At 32.0% G+C, this 21,367-nt stretch overlaps 1 protein-coding gene and 1 long non-coding RNA gene across 5 annotated transcripts; both read right to left on the bottom strand.

Annotated features, from left to right (window-relative positions):
- Positions 1-6,757: 6,757 nt before the first annotated feature.
- On the bottom strand, positions 6,758-10,628 carry LOC133318619 (uncharacterized). Of its 4 annotated transcripts, XR_009752493.1 has the most exons (6): positions 10,503-10,628; positions 10,129-10,284; positions 8,868-9,056; positions 8,658-8,716; positions 8,111-8,250; positions 6,758-6,937 (listed from the first exon to the last, which is right to left on the bottom strand). It is a non-coding gene; the product is annotated as an uncharacterized LOC133318619 (long non-coding RNA). The 4 variants fall into 4 exon arrangements; XR_009752490.1 differs by lacking the exon at positions 6,758-6,937 and having other exon boundaries at positions 7,387-8,250; XR_009752492.1 differs by lacking the exon at positions 6,758-6,937 and having other exon boundaries at positions 7,387-8,250; positions 8,658-8,713.
- Positions 10,629-11,429: 801 nt separating this feature from the next.
- Positions 11,430-17,088, bottom strand: LOC133318585 (protein SMAX1-LIKE 8-like). The gene is made up of 3 exons (XM_061520593.1): positions 15,613-17,088; positions 14,405-14,648; positions 11,430-13,430 (listed from the first exon to the last, which is right to left on the bottom strand). Exons 1-3 carry the CDS (start codon positions 16,857-16,859, stop codon positions 11,595-11,597), a joined length of 3,327 nt encoding a protein of 1,108 aa, XP_061376577.1. The 5' UTR covers positions 16,860-17,088; the 3' UTR covers positions 11,430-11,594.
- Between the last annotated feature and the right edge of the window lie 4,279 nt (positions 17,089-21,367).

Genomic DNA, 21,367 nt, shown 5'->3' with positions numbered 1-21,367 from the left:
TTTTACGTTGTCCATTATGTAGGGGTAATAGGGTAGTTTAGAAGTTAGATGGTTTGAAACTTCGAATTTCGTAAACTACACTGGTTGTTTAATATTAAGAGCCCGTTTCTTTTCCATTTCAAAAAAAGTAACTTTTATTTTTTTCTTATTTTAGAAATTTTTTTACAAAAGTTAAAGTTATTTATATTTTTATAAAAATATTTAGTTTTTTAAAAAAAATATTTGACTTTTGACTTCTACTTTTTTTAGAAGTTAAAATTTTTAGCTTCTGGAAAAAGTAAATTTTTGACTTTTTTTGTGACTCCTGTTTTTTTTAAAAAACATATATCCAAATGAACTAAAATTGAAAAGTTCTTTTTTTCAAGAAAAAAAAAACCATCCAAATCTGTAGTGGTGGAAGCAGTTGCTGATTTGGGTAACCTTTCATTCTCTTTGAAATAGGAAAGCCTAGAGATGGAAAATATTTTCAATTATATTACTGAAGACTCAACTTAATATATCAGTTGTTAAAATTAGAAAGAAAAATACAAATTAACTGTACTTATTCCATTCATTTTTTTGGTTAATATGTCAAATATATTTCATTTTTATTCTAATTTTTAATAAAAGAGTACCTGCTCCATAATATTAAAAATATCCTCCTAGAGATGATATGATAAACTAGACACTTTTTTTTTTGCCCACCAAAAAAAAAAGACACATTTTTTAATTTTTTGACCTTTATTGATGATTAAAATATGAAGTGATATGCAACTTCTTTTTAAACATTGAAGTTAGAGGAGAGGAGAAATTTATTATTATTATTATTAAGATGAAAAACAACTTTCTTTACTATAAAAGTTAAGATAAATCATCCATTTATCAATAAAATTTTTTAAACATTAATCATGTAAATTTATTGAGGAAGAGATCGACCAGATATAAACTACACCTATTCACAACAAAATGGAAAACTGTCCCATCAAAATATGCATAAGCCTACTGGTAAAATTTGAAGCCTTTGAAGCCATTATTTAAGCCTTGTTGTGAAACCAGTGAGTTCGACCTGAACTCGGTGAATTGATTATTGAATTGGTCATGTATCGAATTCGATCAAAATTCGGACAAATTTAGTAACTCGGTTGAGTCATGTATTTTTATAATAAAAAAAATTATTTCATCTTGTCCAACAAAAATGTAAAACTCATTTTAAATTTTTTTATATTTTTATTTGCTAATAGTATACTCTTATACAATGACCTCAAATTTCAGCTTTCAATACTGAAGGAATTTGCAGAACAATAAATTAAGAGAATATCACATATGTCATTTCAATATAGATGAATTTAAAAAATATAAGTTCACAACATCTGACCTTTTGAATGTCATTGAGAGATATGTTTATGGGAATTCTGAGTTGTAATTTAAATTGACATAGTAATAGTGTGTATTTTCATTTATTTGTGCTTTATGAACTTGTAAAAGTGTGATTATGTAATTTTTGAGCTTATTTAGTGAACCTTGTTTAACTCATTTTAGATATGAAAAATATAATTAAATTTATATGTTCATATTTATATATAATTTTTATATATTCGGGTCAACCTGTCTGACCAGTGACCCCGTACCCCGACTTGATCGATGCTTGAATCAGGTTTAATAACATTGCTTCCAGCCCTATTAGTAATGCTACCAGGTTGAGAAAATATCTGCCATTTATATGTTTTTAATAAAAAATTAATGGTTATTTATTGAAAAGGAAAAAGATTTTTGTTTTTTCTGCCAAATGTTTTTTCTTTTGTCACATACATATAAAAGTAAATAGGTTCTACTAATTTTTTCTGTGTTCTTTCTTTATAATAAAACTCACTCACTCAAAACATTAAATCTTATTGAAATGATCAATTTTTTCTTATTTTTAATTGACATGCTCATAAAATGAAAAATAAAAAATATTATTTTAATTTAATTGTTAATTTATCATTGAAGATTTATAAATGACTAAACTGATAATGGATCTTCTTATTATAAATTTCACATCACCTCATATGTGTAAATTCTATATTAAAATGAGATACTAGAACCTTCTCTCCCTCTTATCAAACAAGTGAGAAAGAAAGCTTTCCTACTTCCATTAATTTCTTTCATTCTTTTCATTAAAAAGAGCAATCATGTTTACATGTTTTTCGTTATCTTTTTTTTTTAAAATACTTTCGTTATCTTTTACTAGTTCTATTATATTATTTTGACATTTTAAGATGAAATCAAGTATGACAAGAAAGTCGCCGTGAAGTAAAGTAATACCAATAAAGGACACGAAGACGTACAAATTAATCCAGAAATTATTTAACTGTATTTATTTAATGCACTGAATCTTAGAAAAGAATTTATTTTAGTTCTTAATTTTACTTATTTAAATTTTAATGTTTTTTTTTGAATATTTAAATTTTAATGTTTGAATATTGATTCATATATTTTTATTAGTTTAAGTTTTGGTTTCTATTATTAATATATAAATCTTTATGTTTTTTATTCATTTAATTTTTATTTGTTAAAGTACTGATTCTGAAAAATCGAAACCTAAAGTAGAGGACATAGGTGGAGTAACATAAAAAATATGCAAAAATAAAATCTAAACAAATGAAATTATCGAACAAAGATTTATTTAAACCAATAGATAAAATAGAACATTGGAGATGGTTCTGTGAGATAACGTGAGAATTTTAAATTTAATCTCTTGCCGAAAGGTTTGATGATTTGCTTTTGTGGGGCCAATGCCCTTACTTTGGAGACATTTGTATCTATTATACTGGAAAAACAGAGTCAAATCCCACGTGCGATAAAAATGACAGTAGCACGTTTATTTAATCTATTAATTGTTCATGTACTTGATACATTATATTTATTTAATTTTTTTAATAAACACAGTCTAAAATAATTTGTAATTTTATACATGTGTAACACAGCAAGTTCTTCAATGATGTCATTGAGTGATAGTGTTTAATTTTTCTAAGGGATACGTTATTTTATTTTTTTTAATATATAAGGGATATGTTATTCTACCTATTTCTTTCTGGGCATACATTTGCTTACCACTCAATTAGTTTTTATTTTTTTCTCTCCTCTCGAGATTCTGATTTAACATATTCTTTTTTCTAAATCTTTTAAGGTTTGAATATGCTTTGTCTATGTAAAATAACTATTTGTTTGCAAGGATACGTTATTCTATCTAACTTTTTTTTCTGCCTACTACTCTAAAAGACAGTTAGATCAGAATCTTAATTAACATTTATTTTTCTCTTTCCTCTTTAAATTTTGATCTAATGATCTTTTAGGATGGTAGACAAAGATAGACAAAAAAAAGTTGGTAGAATATGTTTGTATTGATCTCTTTTTTGAGAAAATTTCAAAATATTATTTATAAACACCTATGTTGCACCGACACTGACAAGAGACATGACACGCCGACACGTTAATTCCAAAAAATGTCATATTTTGACACGTTGGGACCCGTTTTGATATTAAATAATATTTTTAATATATATAACATAATTTATATTTGATATATATAACAGCTTATAATAAGTCATATAACCAATCAAATATTCAAATTTCATAACATAAATTTAAACAAAAATAATTTTGCGTACCTTGTTAATTTTTCATGTAAATTTCATAACAAAAAAATTTATTTATAAATTTTTTTAGTTAATAAAATAAAATTAAGAAGTAAAAAAAAACGTGTCGAAGAGTTGACCGCGTGTCGGAAAAAATTGAATGCGTGTCGAAAAAAATTGAGAACGTGTCGGAGCGTGTCCATGTCGGACTAGGGGGTTCATCAACCGATCTAAACCAATTCAAACCGCAGTGACCGAACTGAAAAATCGATAACCGAATAAAACGAAAATCGAAAAACCAAAAACCGACAAAAAATCGTAAATTTTAATTGGATTGGATAGGTTTTCAAATTGGTTGATGAGAACCGATCCAATATATTAATTTCCCTCTACCTACTTGGGTCTTTCCTGAATCGTAGCCCAAAAATTTCTAAACCCAAGATCCATTAACTCATCCACTAAATTCAAGAAAAAACCTAATCACATCTCATCAACAAAAATATACAAAAGATGTTATTTGCATAATAATCATGAAACAAATTTTAGGATTTTTAAAAAGCCGAAAACCGATCCAATCCAAACCGAAAAAAATTGGATTGGATCGGATCAGATTTAAAAAAAAATTAAAACCGAATGGATAATTACATGATCAAACGAAGGGATTGAATCAGATGATTTTTGCTTCCAAAATCGATCTAATCCAGACCGCAAACACTCTTATATCAGACACGTGTCCGACACATGTCTGACACGCACATTCTGTAAAAAGTTACGTATCGGTGCTTCTGAGATAAACACTATAAAAATAAACTACTTTTTTTTTCTTTATTATGTTCTTTTCTCCATCAAATGACAACGATTTTTTTCATTAGTTAAGTTAGGGGAAAGTTAGCTTTCAAGAATTAGAAATTAGGAGAAGAATTTTTTTTTTATATAAAAAAAATTATGCTTGTGACGTGATGGTCATGCAACATTAACACATTGTTAAAATAAGTTGATGGTATCTATTAGATGGAAGTGTAAGAAGGGCATCTTTTAAAAGCACACTGACAATTACATCTAACTAACCCATCTTTCATTAGACATTAATAAGTTGAGCTAATAAAACTTAAATAAAATCTTATTTATTATGGAAAAAGTTATACTTGCTATAATTTTAATCTTACTACTCTTACTACTGTTACTATTTGATTGGTTACCATTGGATCAATCTGAAATCAGCGACAATTATTTTATTTTTTATTTTTTAACCATTAATTTCAAATTGATCTATCAATAACCAATAAGATAATAAAAATAATAGGCCCAAAATGATAATAAATATAATCACCTCATATGTACAACTTACAGTTGAGATTACTAAAGTTTTGGCAAAATCTTTTACTCTAACTCTAAGTTACATGTACAGGCATGGACTAACGCGCTGGTGCGCTGCATACATAAAAAGTTATTCCCTAACTCTTTTGAGTATTACTGCATTGGAACTTTTACATTCAAAATTGTTCAGCTCCCGTCATTTGAGTTCGGATTCTATAAAAATTGAGGAAAACTTTTGTCAGAAAAGAACAATCGGCTGGTTTTTTCAACAAAGTTCTTTTTATCACTTTCTTATTTTAAAAGTACTTTCAATAAAAGTTACAGCTATTTAGATTTTTTAAAAAATATTTGACTTTTGACTTCTGCTTTTTTTAAAAGTTAACATTTTTAGCTTCCGAATAAAAGTAGATTTTTAACTTTTTTTTATGACTTCTGCTTTTTTTAGAAACAGACGTCTAAACAGACTTTTTTCGAGAATTTTTTTTTTCTTAAAAAAAAAAACAGCTTTTGAAGAAAAAAAAAATCCATCCAAACGGACTCTTAATGCTCAATCAGCCATTGAAGAAACAGCTAAGCACTACTGTACAGAAAATGATACTCTTGCTCCTTACACCGAAACAACTCAAATGCATTATATTAACAATATCAGCGACCAAAACAATCATCTAAAGTAGATCTCTACTTCCTGCCCCTCTTAGCTTTAAAAGAAAGTTACTTGTATTGCTTAGAGTGATCTTCACACACTTTCCATGAAACCATATGAGTCCAAACCCGGGAGACAAGTAAAACTTTAGCACTACAATGGGTACTCTCTTTTTTCATATTTGGTAAATTTTTCACCACTTTAGAAAATTTATTTTCCCATTACATTGAATTTTTATTTTCTTTTAAAAAAAATATATCCAATTAGATACATATGATGTCCACAAAAAAATTTCGGGAGAAGAGATGGCCCAAGAAATATGTTACAACTTTCTAGGGGACCAATCACGAAGCACGGCCAATCATTTCAAATAAAACTTGAACAACTTAGTTCAGGACCTACAACCTCACGTAGAATAGAGAGATCCAATACAAGTCTCAAATATCCTTCAAATCATTGGTGTGGCTGAAGGACTTAATTCACCCGAGCAAATTGCATCTTAATCCCATAGTAGATGTAGACCATATATTATAAGGATTTTGAAATGTTGAATGATTCATTCTTATCCTTAACTTCATATTTTTTTAGAAAAAAAAAAAATTCCGTTACTTCCTGTAGTTATGTTTATCTTTTATTTTATATTCAGAATTTTAAATTCTGATTGACTTCTAATTGCCTCTTTAAAAAGGAGTACATCAATTAGAAAAACAGATTTGGCTTTTATTCATAAAATTTGGAGATTTATTTCATTTCTCGTTTTCTTAGTTGAACTAGTTTTGCATTGGCTAACTACCCATAAACTAAGGTCTTATCAATCAAGTTGGTAATTTAGTTGTGACAACGTAGCTTAATTAGGGCATTGGTTATTGTTTCCGAGGGTGTAAATGAATTGAGTAGTTGGGTTAAGCTTTAACTTAGATAGATCAAACTTGTATAAAAGTATGACTTGGATTTTTAGCTTGATATAAGTTAAATTATAAATCTGGCCCAACTTATATTTAAAAAACAAAAATCTTAACCTAAACTTGTTAGCCTGCTTAAACCTATTAAACATCCAAGAATTGAAAAAAAAAATACAATAACATTACTTTATTATTCAAAATTGTTTAAATCATAATTTTATTTATTTTATTTAAAATAAACAATATGAGAAGCTTTTAGACTTATAGATCATGCTTTGTAAAAGAAATCTATAGCCAGCTTTCTAAATAAGCTTTATAAAAGCTTGAGCCTGTTCTATTTTACAAGAATATAATAGGCCAAGTCTGACATGATACAAATCATGCCGTAGGTCGCATTATTCATTTACACCCCTACTTGTTTCTTATGCGAATAAAGGTCATTGTAACAATCACCAAGGTGTAAAAAGTTCATCCTAAACCTGAATTGAAAGATCGGATTAGGATAAGTTCTTCCACATCAACATTTGTCACATGTCACAACAAATCCAAAACTCATCAACATCAACAACATTTTTATCTCAAACTAATTGGGGTCGATAGTAGATGAAACTAAATGAAAAATATGAAGAAATTGAAAAAAGATAAAAATGACATTTAAGTGTGTGTGTGTATATATATATATATTTATATATATAACAAGGTAAACAAATAAAAAGAAAATTATATTAAGGTAAACTAAAGATAGAATATATAGGAGGCAAAAAAAGAGTAAGAAAGTAAGACAAAAAAATAAAATAAAGGTAAACTAAAGATAGAGATATATAGGAGGCAAAAAAAGAGTAAGAAAGTAAGACAAAAAAATAAAATAATATATATATATATATATATATATATATATATATATATAAGTAAAAATAAAAGGTTGTGCAATAAATAAATAAGTAAAAAAAAAAAAAATTATTAAGAAGGGGAAAAAAGATAAAGGAAAAGAAGGAAAAAATAAGGAGAGGGGGAAGATGAAGAGAAAAAGAACTAAAAAGGGCCCATCTGGAACATAGAAATAACGAGTCTAACCCTCCATCATCTTATCGTTTTTCTCCATTCTGTCTTAAGACACACCGACCATCAATCTATATCTCATTCCATCAAGTCTTGTTTTACTACTTTCCCCCAAGTAAGTTTTGGTCTACCTCTCTACCTCTCTTTGTGTCGAGCTCTTGGTAACAAACTTTTGTTCTTACGAGAGCATCCAGGGGCCTTCTCATTGCGTGCCCAAACCACTTCAATCTATGTTCTCTCATCTTTTCAGCCACCGATACTACTCCTATCTTTCGTCAAATATCTTCACTTCTTATCTTATCCATCCTCGTATAACCACACATTCATCTTAACATCCTCATTTATACTACTCCCATTTTATGCTCATGTTGCCCTATGTACTGGCCAACATTCAGCTTCATATAATATTGCAGGCCTTACTGTTCTATAAAAATTTCCTTTTAACTTAAGGGGAATATTGTAGTCACGTAAAAACCCAAATGCACTACGCCATTTCATTCACCCTACTATGATACTATGATTTACATCCTCATCAATCTCTCCACCTTTTTGCAAAATAGATCCCAATATCTAAAAGCATCTTCCTTAAGTACCTCTAAATCCAGAACTCATCGTAGTTGTAATTCCGGCTGCCACAACTCCCACATAGGGTTTCAGTATACTCCTTCTCATCCTCCCTATTACTTTCATCGAGTGATTTGGAATTGCTTCTGATGTGTTCGTCATTTGATCTCTGCAAAGCAAATGTAGGTAAGAAACTGAATGTCTTGCAAGAAATATAAAAATTGCATCACTCTCATCCACGATTGATCTGAAAGTATTCCACAGCGGGCTTGACTTTTGTAGGCTTTTTTTATGTTACAACTTCTAAGACAGTTGGCAGATCGTTCATCAGGCTGAATAGACTCTTGCCGTTAACAATAACTGTAAATTTATTCATGCCTTGAACGAATAACAATTATTACAAGCGGGGAAAAAACTTCTTCAGAAAAAAGAGAGTAGGTTTCTGTTTTGATGGAAAAAGTTTAGGGGGAGGGGAGGTTGACACATTCCAAGGTCAGGGCATGTTACAAGCCACAAGAGCTTACAATAGTACTTACAAATGACCTATATAGGAAAGATTACTAGCAGGAATCGAACCTGAGACCATTTTATTGGTGCAGTTTGATCCTACAAATTGAGCCAACCCTTATTGCCTACTAGAAAAAGGATGAGAAAGAATGAGAGACAGTGAATGTTTGACACATTCAAAAGTATGATTTACTTTGGGGAATGTTTGAGATTTAGTTCAGTAAGCTGCAAGAATGTTTTATTTTGATTATGATAAATACTAGAAAGAATGATAATTACATTAACAATAGAGTCAGTTCACCGAGGAGTGTCAGCAAGATCTGTGGGTGTGAATTCAGGAGGGACGACCACATGCACTCAAATTCTGCCAACTCTGCACCTAGAACAACCTTGTTTTCTACCTTGACTATCTCCCTTTTGCTCTGAATCATGCTAAACTATCACATCCAAGGTATGCCTCAAACCAATCTAGTTTTCAGAAAACAATTAGCATGACCCTATGTCCCTAACCCTAAGTAGCTAAAATTCTTTACATTTCTTTTCATACAACACACATGCATAATGCACTTTATAACCCCACCTTCCCAAAAAATATATTTTTTTCCAAATAAAAGTAAAAATAATCCTCGCAGAAGTCATATAAAAATCAATAATAAATTGACAGAACCGACTTAATGCCAATTTAAACAAAAGAGGAACAAGGGAAATGACTGCCATAAGACAAATGCAAGAGGGTTACTTCCGATGCAGTTTTCTGTTAGTGGAAAAAGAGAAAAATTACTAAAAGAAAGACAGACATAAAGAGGATCAGCTCAGAAATTCTCATAGAAGAAAGTAAAAACAAAGGGGGGAAAATGTCATTACCATTAACCCAGTGGAGCCCTCCAATCTCTCTGGGTGTTTCCTAATATGTTTGGATGGAGAAGGGGTTTGGAGGGAAAGGAAAGGAAAGGTTGATTTTTCATTTTTAAATTGAAAGAGTTATAAAATGTAAATGAATGAAGGATGATTGGAAGCTAATATGATAAAATCTTACTCTATTCCTTTCATTTTTTGAAAAGATTCTCAAATAAGAAAATATTTACTTAAAATGAAAAATTCACCTTCCTTCTCTTTCTCTCCAAACACCTCCATCCAAACATAATGCACCAAACTGAACAGCAAAATAAGAATGACAACTGATGCATAGTAACCACAAGCCAGTGATACCATTTCCCAAGTTTATCATTCATCCATCACCATACCAAATTTACATACCAAATTTACTCCATAGCAATATTTCAGAAACATTTCTAAATTCTGATCTTGCACAAAAGATAGGGTTATAAGTCATTCAAAAAACATTATGCTACTTAACCCGCAGCATTTTGAATCTCAAGCAAATGGGTGAGAAACATATATGTCCCACAACCTCAAGGCAGGGTTTTTACATAATTAAGAGATAAAGAAATGCATCAATACAAAATCCTTCAGAAGCTAGGAGATTCTTCCACATAACTGAATTCTGATTAGAATAACATCTAGAGCAAAAACATAATACCTGTCATTCCTACTTAGCCAAGCAACAAAATACTGTTCATTCCATCTCTTGCAGAATTGATCCCACCCGCAAGTTCTGTATGGAACTTCCTCTGCTGATAGAGCAACCACCCATGACTCATTGGGGGGTGCACATACAAGCAAAAGTTCTCTTTTTCTACAGGGAAACAAATGAAACATCTTGTAATCTTGATTTTAAACACAATGAGTAACAATTACCCAATTTCAACTCCAAGTTCATTACTTCACGTTTTATTGGATGAAGCCCAAAACCCCGGAGAGAAAAAAGGGAGAAAGAGATGAAATTACCCTTCTACATTCCATTGGAACACAAAATGAACAAGTACCAAATAACTCACAAAAGATTAACTTTACCCGGTTCTCAAACAAAGGGATAGAATTCGTCGACATCTGAGACCAAGAAAGCTTGCCTCAAAAATCAAATAGCATTGAAATTTAGGGTTTCGAGGGAAGGAAAAAGAATACACATATTATGTGATATTTTATTTCATTAACGCGACCACGTTTCTTATATGAATGTAAGGAGGATAAATATATAACTTCATAATTATTTAATTTAAATAAGGATTTTTTCTAAAGTTACTTTAGATAATTTTATCTAATGTTCACCAAAACGACATCGTTTTGTGGTGAAAATCATGATATTTTTGTAATTTTAATTTATTTCAGGGTTATAATAGTCTTTATCATTCTAATTTTTTAATTTTTTAATCCCAAAATAACGTCATTTCGATGAACATTAGACAAAGTTGTCTAAAGTAATATTAAATATTTTTTTTTCCTTTAGATAGACCAATTGTAGATTTACATAAATATAAATATTCCTAATACCAACATGACACGATATTTTTCTGTATTTATTTTTTATTTATAGGAACACGATGCGAATATATATTGAGAAAAAAAAAATTAAGAGTAAATACTCTTTTCGGTCCTCAGCAAATTTCACGATGTCCAGACCACTAGAACTAAAATGGTCCATTTGGTTAAATTTGTAATGAAGGAGCTGAATCATATGACTCTGTAATTTCCCTGTTATTTGATATTATTGCTGAACTTGGTGAATTGGTCATTGTAATCTTGTTTCTGGTCCATTTATAATCAGTTTAGTTATCTTTGGTGTAATTGTTGTATTAGTTTTAGTGTGATTGTGAACTGGTCTGTATGAGATTTAATCACAACCCATAAAGACCTCTTATTTTTTAGTCTAAATTGATTCATCAGTATATGTATTAATCAATTACATCAAACAACAACTTAGAAAACAAAGAAGACATTTGATTTAAAAATGCAATGATAATCACACAAAGCACTAACAGCAGATACATATTATACACAAATAAAACCTAGACAAAAACCCAACAAAATAATAGGATTTAAGTTTCACTATATGCTACAGCTAAATTATACATCCAAATAGTAAAGACAACACTAGCTAGTTGGAACTCAGTCTAAAATTATCCTTGGGGGAAGGTGTACATATGAAGCTTGCTGTGGACATGTCTCAAGTTTCACAATAGAACTGGCAGTGAGGTTGTACCTTCTCCTTACTTCTGTAAATCCTCCACAGAGAACTTGCTCCACCCAGTTCTCCACCACCATATCCCTGTCTGAGACATATGCAGCTGCAAGTAATTGGTCCATGACTTCTGACTGAATCTGTAAAGAACACTCGGATCCAAGAATTTGTTTGAAGTTACTTCTGATCACTTTCAGTACTCTATCCGCAAGTGCATCAAAATCATAAGGTTTAAAAACAACTGTTTCATCAACCAGATTATACAAATCTTGCAACCAAAGGTTTTGGTTCTCAGTTGAGACATGTTCAGAGTTTCCATCATCTGTTTGTTTCGGTTCATTCTCTTCAGCTGGAAGATTCAAATCTAAAAGCCAACTTGATGTTGTATGTGCCCTTTTAGCCGTATCTGAGAGTAAATGCGGATCATGAAATTCATGTTCACCAATCAGCTTTCGTTTGTTCATGAAAATCAGATTAGGAATAGCACCTATTGAACTGTTAACTACGCTGATGGTTTGGCTTCTGATGTCTCCAATCACATGTTCAACTTTTATCTTGATAGCTCCCCCCTTTGCCCTTAGTATTCTTTCCTCAGAATAGTTGGAAGGTTCCCCTCTTGTTGGCATCGAACTATTTTGGTAACCTGAGAAGGAAGTCACAAATATTGTGCTGTTTACACTAACTTCTCGTCCATGTGAGTCTGTAATTTTTCCTGTCTTGATGGCTTGTGACAAACTACTTTGAGCTACCACATCCGCCTTGTCTACATTTTCAAGGAAAACCACCGACAAGGGTTTCTTGCAACACTCCCCTACAATAAAATCAAGGGTAGTCTTCCCTCTGAATTTCACATTGCATCCTTTCATTTCTTCAGAACTTAGATCCACAAAGATAAAACTTTCCCGGCTTCCAAAAAATAACTCAGCTAGAGAAACAGCAATTTTCTTTTTACCATGCCTATCAGGTCCAACAAAATTCATCCATATGTCCCCACGCTGATTTGCTCTGTGGTGTTTAACCCTTTTTGTTGGGCTGTAAACTACTGTTTTGACGATAACACGTAAGGCTTCATCTTGCCAGCTTACCTCCTTAGAAAGAGCTTCAAAAAGAATTCTGGGATTTCTTGCATCAACTTGTCCACAGTGGTCAAAACTTAGGCAGGATGAAGACTGGGATGGATGCTTCAAGATATTCCCATCAGCCGAATTAAAGTTTGAAGAAAATCGACTCGGGATTTCCTTTGGAGGTTCCATTGTATATTGAACAGGAGGTTTGTTAGATTTGTTGCTGGTGGGAGAAGAGCATATTCCTAAGCCTAGATCTGTGGTTACAGAAGTCACAGATGTGGGAGACATTTGACTACCATCACACACACTTGAATTGGACAAGTTGCATGATCTCCCATCACCTGACTCAAGATCATCCACTTTCTGGAACATGTCAGTTAGTTTTGAAGTATATTTCTCCTGCTTTTCCTTGAAAACCGCAGGAAAAGGACTGCTTGATTGTGATGTGGACATCATTTGCACATCAACAGGTACATGGGAGTTGAGATCGATGCATTCACTGGGCGATTTTTCTCTAATTTTGCTGCTGCGGTTGTCAGCATCTTCCTTTTTGTTGTCAGTACAATGAAACCCCACAACAGTTGGACAAGTATTTGCATCAGGGGATCGCTGGTGCAGATGCTGGCATGTCTTCTCCGAGTTCTTATGCGGTGGCCCAGATTCACTACTATCCAGCAAAACACCATCATCTTTGGTCTGCACTGAATAAAAGAAAAGTGGTTTTTACACAAACAAAATGAAGAGGACTTCATTGATGAGTATAAATTAAAATTGTAGATAATTTACTATACGATCAACAGAATTACAGTAACATTCACTAATAATTCTGCAAGGATGTCTTATAGGACATGAAAGTTGGTTGACGATATGCTAACTTACCACCTACCGAAACAAGACACGAGCAAGTAAATTAGATTATAATGCAGCAAGGTTACAGATGCTAATGTGAGCCATTAGATTTACTGGCAGAATCAGTGAAGACAATCTGAAATTTGTACTTCAACACACAGCAACTTGTTTATTCTCTTTTCCTGTGCAATAAAAGGCATGGATCTGCCAAGTGTCAACCCATTTTAAACATTTCCTTAACGAAATTTTTAAAATTTATTTATCACAACAGTAAAACAAAAATTGTTATTGTTATTTTATAACTTGTCATGTGGATCGGTTTTTAATCAAATAATATTGCATCTTTCAAACAAAAACCAACAGTTAAATTTTCAATGATCCGCTGTTAATATAGTACTAGGGCCACATATGTCGGGACAAATGAAAAGAGCTAGTGAAATTTTTAAAGCCTTTTAAATACTGAATTTAAGCACATGTTGCTGGAGTGAACAGTTATTTTAGGAAAAGAAAAGCTTGTCATTTCAAGAATTGCACATTCTTTGTATTTTAGGGGGGGGGGGAAGGGGAAAATGATAAATAATCAGTAAGCCCAAATAACTCTTTGAAATCCGAGAAACAAGGCTGAAAAAAGTCCATTTCCCTAATCCCGCTTGCCCTTAAATTATTTTTTCCTCCAGGCCATAGCTTGATCTTAAATCTTGTTTCTTTCAATTTTCTTCACTTTGGGGTTTGTAAATAACCAAAATCAATAAAAAAAATTCCCCAGCTTTATACAAAATAATTTATGCTGAATTTAATGGATGTGTCTGAGTGCTACACACCTTAACATTCAATCCCTTTGTTGTGCCAAACTCTGCAATCTGCAACCATGGAGGTAAGTTAGGTTGGTATGGTTCAGCAGCTGAAGCAGTAAATCTTTCCTTTGAAGCAGCAAGGACTTCGTGTTCACACCTTTCACCATATTGATGACAGTGGGGAACACAATAAAGTGAGCCATTTAGGGGACCTTTCAAATCAGACTGTGACGGAAAAAAGCCACCAAATGGAACAAATGAATCCATTAAGCTGTAAAAGGAGAAAACTTAGTTTAGACAAATAACTACTATGAGAAAGATGCAGAGTTTACAACCATTTGAAATTCATAATAACGATAAAGTGATCACCATAGCATCGCTTTTAGTACAGAACAACCCAACTATGTGCTTTTAAATGTCATTACCAGAAGACAATATATCAATTCTTCTGGTAACAGCAAGACCCCAATTTAACGGAAACCCAATGCGTATACGGTTGTCATCAAACTCAAGTTACGAACATAAATCAGGGATTGAAGGGGGAATCATTAGGGAGGCTGTTGCTTCATGTACATGTCAATAACACTTTATAAGAGAAATTACATCATAAACAGAAATATTAAATTCCTGTATATGAAGAAACTTAGTCATTCACAGTGCCACCGCAAGGAATCAAGTGGCACTAAACAAATAAAACTGAAGGAAGGAGTGATGAAGAGGCCTCCAAAAGGAATTTCATGGAAGAACACTAGAACAAATTTCCACTCATCTTAAACTTATTGGTTTTCTCAAACAAACAAATAAATACAGTGGCATGTAATATAATAAATCCATATTCTTCTCATATTTTCAAATACCATAATATACAATAAGGGGATAACCCGCGCGATCAGATACATAGATAAACGTTACTGAACTAAAGAACCGATAAACATCAAATTCAAATGAACAAAGTCTCGCTTATGAAAAACACAAAAGAAATAAATAAAAATATTAACTTAGCAACAGAGCTTCAAAATTTAAATATGTTAAAATAAACAATAAATATACACAAGGGGCAGGCATGTCACAAACATAATAAGACACCAAATTTGAAGAACTGGATTAAAAAATAATAATAATAATAAAGAAATGGAACTTGACAATTATGATTTGGAAGCAAAACATATCAGAGAGATGAATATAAACAAAGCACCAAAACTGACACAAAGAAGTGGGTAGGGGTATTTATTTACCTTGACCTAGGTCTCTGATATGATTCAGCATGCAAGGAAGAAGCCCTAACAGAGGTTATGGGAAGAAGCTGCAAATCCCAATCTTTTTCTATAGAAGGAAACCTACCCACGAATTTCAAGTAGCTCTCATAACTAGCCGCAGCACCAAGCAACCAAAACTTGTCATAATGAAGTTGCAACAACTTGGCCAATTCCCCAACAACAAGTCTCACTTTATTAACACACCCATCGTTCAAAAAACCTTTCAAGTCCCCAAAACTCACCACCAAACCTGGTCCCACACTCTTCTCCGCCATGAGAGCAACCTCCTTCAACCTCGAACCCAAAACATCACCGTCCAAATTCTCCATCTCTTTCCCAATGCAAACCACGCGCAAACCACACAACTCCAGAGGCAAAACTCCACCCTTCATTTTCTCCACGGCTTCCGTGAACCTACGTAGAGCATCGTTCGCGCATGCACCGAGAAGCAGGGGATTCCTCCCTCTGCTCCGAACAAGTACCTCACCGATTCTCCTGAAGTTGTTAACGTCCACTTCTTCTTCATCTTCCTCTTTCACTTCCTTCTCGCCGAAGCCGGAGAAGAACGGGAAGCTGAAGCTCCGGCGAGGCTGGTCCGGCAAGTTGCAGAGGAAAATAGGAGGTCCGCGGGAACGGAAAAGATGAGGGAGGGGACGGAGGATGGCGAGTTTAATTTCGGAGCTCCGAAAACCCGCTTCTGCGAAGACCCGACTAACAACCGGGTCATCAAGGATTGATAAAATTAAATGCTGTAGCTCGACCTTAACGGATGAAACTGAAAACGGTTGTTGTTGTTGTTGTTGTGGTTGTTGTGGTTGTTGGAGTTGTTGGAGTTGTTGGGGGTGGTTATGATAGAGATGGAAGTTATCAGGGTGACGGCGTTGGTTAGCTTGTGACCGTTTGATAGCGGCCATGAGGGAGTTAGAAACGGGTGGTTCGTGGTCGGAGGAGAGGTTGTTATGGGAAGAAGGTGCACGGTCAAGTGACACCGAGAGACATAGGTCAAGTGCCTTGAACTGAAGCCGTGGGGAATACGCGGAGTTTCGTGCGCGTGAACACGCGTCGCGTAGCACGGAGGAAGACGGCAACGACAGGAGAGCTGACACCGCGTGAAGTGACGTCGTCTGCGCGTGGCCACGGCGGCGGGCGACGGAGACCGCCTCGTCAAGTGCTCGTGCTGCCTCCGCCGTCAAACATTGCCTGGCTACTCCCACTGGCGTTGGCATCGTCGCCGGCGGTCATAAAATTATGAGACTCTCACTCTCACTCTCTTGTGAAACAATTAAATACTAAATAAAATAAAATAATAATAATAATAATATAAAATATAGAATTGGACTTGATTATGATTTGGAGGGGTGGGTGAAATTTCGTTATTATGGAACAACAAATAAACAAGAGGTGTTTTTTTTTTCAGCGAAATTTAGAAATTAGAAAAAGGGGTTTTGTGTTGTGGTCTGTGGAGTGGTGACTCCAATTTTGCATTTTGCAGTGCATCTATAAATATACTCATGCTAGCTAGTGTGAGGAGTGACAACACATAGTGTGTGTGTGTGTGGGGTTGCGTTGGGTGTGAACAGAATTTTTCTATCTGCCTGGTTAACCAGAACTAATTGTTGATTAATAATATTTATTATTTGATTAATTATCTACAAATTTGTTTTTTCTTTTTCTTTTACATCATTAATTTTACCCACATACACATCCATCTATTAATTATTAATTGGGTTCGTTTTTTCTGCCGTCACTGCAGATAAGTTATCTGCAATAAGCTCAATACGATGTTATTTTCGGACATAAATCATGGTATTTTTGTAATTTTAATTTATTTCAGAGTTATAATATTTTTTATATTTATAATTTTTTAAGATTTCAATAACAAAACGAGGGAAATGTTATACTTACAACCTATTTTCTTTACAACTTCTTACAACCATATATTTTAACCTTTAATTTTCGCCAATCAACAATTATTATTTATTGTGATTAATAATTAATTAATAAATTTAATTTACGAAAATCTTAACCGTTAATTGACGAAAATCAACGATTAAGATATATGATTATAAGAGGTTGTAAAGAAAATAGGTTGTAAGTATAACCTTCTCCACAAAACGATATCGTTTTGAAAATAAATACAGATAATTTATCTGTAGAAACATTTTTTTCTTATTAATTATTAGTTAACTAACAAACTAATGACACTTAAAAAAAAACTCCTTAAGAAAAGATAAATTGTAGGTAGAGAGGTACGGGAATAACAGAACTGGGTATGAAAATGGTGGGACCCAGAGAAGATTGTGAGATTGATTTAGTAGTGAGTGTTGAGCAATGCGCACATATTCTCTTGTTCTCTCTGTTACTATGTGTATAGTATAAACTATAAAGTATAGTCGACATGAGATTATTATTATTATTTTATTTATTTTGTGACAGATAGTTGAGTTGAGTTGAGTTGAGGGAGATCTTTTATATAATGTTGATTGTTGTAATTGGTGTTTGAGACTGGGGGAGGGTGGAGTTGAGTATCAAAGTGTCAGCGTCGTCCTCGTCGTCTTCATCATCATGTTTATGGTTGCTTTTCTTTTCACAGAGATAGGGAGAGATGCCGCCTCCACTTACTTTCACTGGCCCAACCACCAAAGTCACCCTCCTTATGAATTAAGGCTTGTCAATAAGATTGATGAATGGAAAATACCTATTCTGTATCGTTTGATTGATTTTTTTGTATTGTATATTGTAAACGGGATGAGATTATTAGATATAAAAATATAATAAAAAATAATTTATAAACATAAAATATAAATAAAAATTTTTTTGGTCCCTAACAAAAAATATGGTCTTATTTTAGTCTTTTATAAAAAAAATTAGTTCTGAGGTCCCTAATAAATTTAAAGTGAACTCATTTTACTCCTTTTAAGGAATTAACATGAGTTTTTTTTAAATTTACGAGGAATCACGATCTCAACTAAATGGGTCAACTTTAAATTTTTTAAGGACCTGGGACTAATTTTTTTTGTAAGGGATAAAAGTAGGGACCGTATTTTTTATTAGGGTCCCAAAATGGACTTTACTCATAAAATATTATATAAATTCAAATTTTAAAAATAATTCAATCAACATTCATTAATTATCAAGACTAATACTATCAATATCTATAAATGATTTTTGCTGGTTGATTTTTATATTTTAATTACAAATTAAATCTTTTTTCCCCTTATTAATAATAATTTTTCAGAATTTTTTATATGAAAATTGTCAATTTTGGTTTGATTTTCGCGTCATACGATACACAATTCAATATTGCATCGTACAATACACAATTCGATACAATAATGTACAATTGATATAAGATTTATTTCGATACAATCAATCGATATGTGTTGCAAAAATTCTGAATCACATCGTGTATTGTGCGATAGTAATAACTATGGTTGTTAAAATGAATAACAATTAACAACCTAAATTTTATTAAAAATAATTTTTATACGAATACAAGAAGATTCAGCACCAATCTTTTTTAAAATTATTAATAACATGTTATAGTTATAATTTCGGTAAAATAACAACCCAAATTTTAATTATTTCATTTTTAAAACTCAACAAAAAAAAAAAAGAAGTTACAATAAAATCTGGTATAAAATATTACGCATGGTATAATATTGCCCTCAACATATTTGTTGAGTTTCAGTCCCTATGAATGTAGGAAACTTATAAATAGAAACCTTGCCCTCAAATATTGAGATAGACATGGAAAAACGAAATTCGTAAAGTAGTTATTTGTAAATTTGTGTAGGGACTAGTCATAATCTTAATGAATGCATCTAGAATTCATAGCACCTTGCTATCTAAGGAGTGGTGAATAAATCCATTGTTTAAGCATTAAGATGTGTTTTTTTTACTGCTACCACTGACTTACCATTTGCGTTTACCAAGAGATAATGGAGATTTTTTATGTGGGAGTGCATAATTGATTCGGTTGAGTTTATTATTGTCCACTATAATCAGTGTTCCTTGATAGCAAAAGTCAATATGTTTAAAGTGTAGGAAGACTCTTCTTGTTTTAAGATTATGATAAATTATTAATTTTAGTAAAATTTTAAAACAAAATCACATATATTACTTATTAATAAAAAAATTAAATTCAAATGTAATAATTGAAAGAAGAATGTTGATTCAATAATGTTTGCAAAGCCAATCAACTTTATTTTTAGTTGTTAACACCACCACTCTCCTCTTGTGTTTTGAGTCTCCGAAATAATACAAAATGAAATCATCGAGTCAAATGCTAGCTAGCTTTCATAAGGGTCAAGGGGTCCAAGTCAAATAGTCAATGTGTAACTTTTGGGAGTGGGGAGTGAAAAGAAACAAATAGAACGGAAAAAAAAATATAAGGGACTCTGTTATGGTTTTTTTTTTCTTAAAACTGTTTTGTAAAATAATTATGAAAACAGTTGTTTTCTATATTTTTTTCTTTTTCAAAGTTAAAAATCAAAACAGAAAACAAAAACAACTCAGACATGTTCTCTAAATTTGATTTTAAAAACAAAAAAATAGTTACAGTTTTCAAAATATTTTTTACAAAACAAGTCTTACCAAACAAGTTTTTTAATTTTTTTTGTTCTGAAAACTAAAAAACTGTTTTCGAAAACAGAAATCAAACAGAGCCTTAAATTTTTTGAGTTATGATTTTCATATTATTTTATTTTGGATTTATTTTTATATGCAACCTAACCTAATATTTTATTTTTATTTATGGATTTATTTATAAATTAAATTTAAATTAAATAATGTAAAAATATATAATATGAAAATATCATTTCTTTTTAGAGTAAATATCTTTTTTTGTCCTTAACAAAAAACACGATCCTCATTTTAGTCCCTTACAAAAAAAATTAGTCTCGAGGTTTCTAGGAAATTTAAAGTAGACTCATTTAGTTGAGATCATGATCCCTTACAAATTCAAAAAAGACCTATATTAGTCCTTCAAAATAACTAAAATAGGTCCACTTTGAATTTCATAGGGACCAATCGACTAATTATTTTTTATAAAGGACTAAAATGGGAACCGTATTATTTGTTAGGGATCCAAAAGAATATTTATTTATTTTTTTAATATTTTGGTCATATGCCAATATCATTTATAAAAACTTAAAAAAAAAAAAAGGAGAAAGGGTCAAAGGTCCCTTCAAATTGGAAAAGGGTTGAGTAAAAAGAAGAGGGAAAGAACACTCCTACAACCACCACCGCACATATATCATTCATCACCACAATATTGGCAGGGTATGAAACCACTGTTGCCTGGAGAAGAATCCCCCATCAGCATCACATTGCTTTTACATTTCTTTTCCCACTTTCTCTCTCCTACCCCACATTAAGCAAAGAGAGAGAAAGGTAAAAAAAGCAATGGATTTGACATGCAAATTTGTTGTTACCTTGTGTGTTGGCTCTGGCCAACGTCTTCTGCTGCTTTTTTTTCTTTTTTCTTTTTTCTTTTTTCTTTCCTTACTACAAAATACCAAACAGGTTCAGCTTGATATGAATTTGCTTTGCATAGTGCCCACCACCCTACCACCCTTCCTGCTATTCTTTCATTCCTTGCACCTTGTTATATCACAGTTGACTCCATCAGTCAATTCCTGCTTTTACACCTAGTTAATTACTTCAAACTATTTAATAATGGGAAATCAACTCATCATGTCTTAGAAAAATTACTGTTTATACCAGAGAAATC

Source organism: Gastrolobium bilobum, unplaced genomic scaffold (assembly GCF_033153095.1).
Source record: "Gastrolobium bilobum isolate Gb01-03AN ecotype WA unplaced genomic scaffold, APGP_CSIRO_Gbil_v1 utg4519, whole genome shotgun sequence".
Classification (NCBI taxonomy): domain Eukaryota; kingdom Viridiplantae; phylum Streptophyta; class Magnoliopsida; order Fabales; family Fabaceae; genus Gastrolobium; species Gastrolobium bilobum.
This window is presented reverse-complemented; position numbering and strand designations above follow the sequence as displayed.

Bases quoted from the DNA above. Each gene is read 5' to 3' on its own strand.
- LOC133318585 (XM_061520593.1), bottom strand. From the start codon at position 16,859: ATGCCAACGCCAGTGGGAGTAGCCAGGCAATGTTTGACGGCGGAGGCA. The intron at 14,649-15,612 runs GTAAATAAATAC...CTCCTTTTACAG, and splicing joins TATCAGAGACCTAGGTCAAG to CTTAATGGATTCATTTGTTC. The intron at 13,431-14,404 runs GTGTGTAGCACT...TATTCAGTGCAG, and splicing joins CAAAGGGATTGAATGTTAAG to ACCAAAGATGATGGTGTTTT.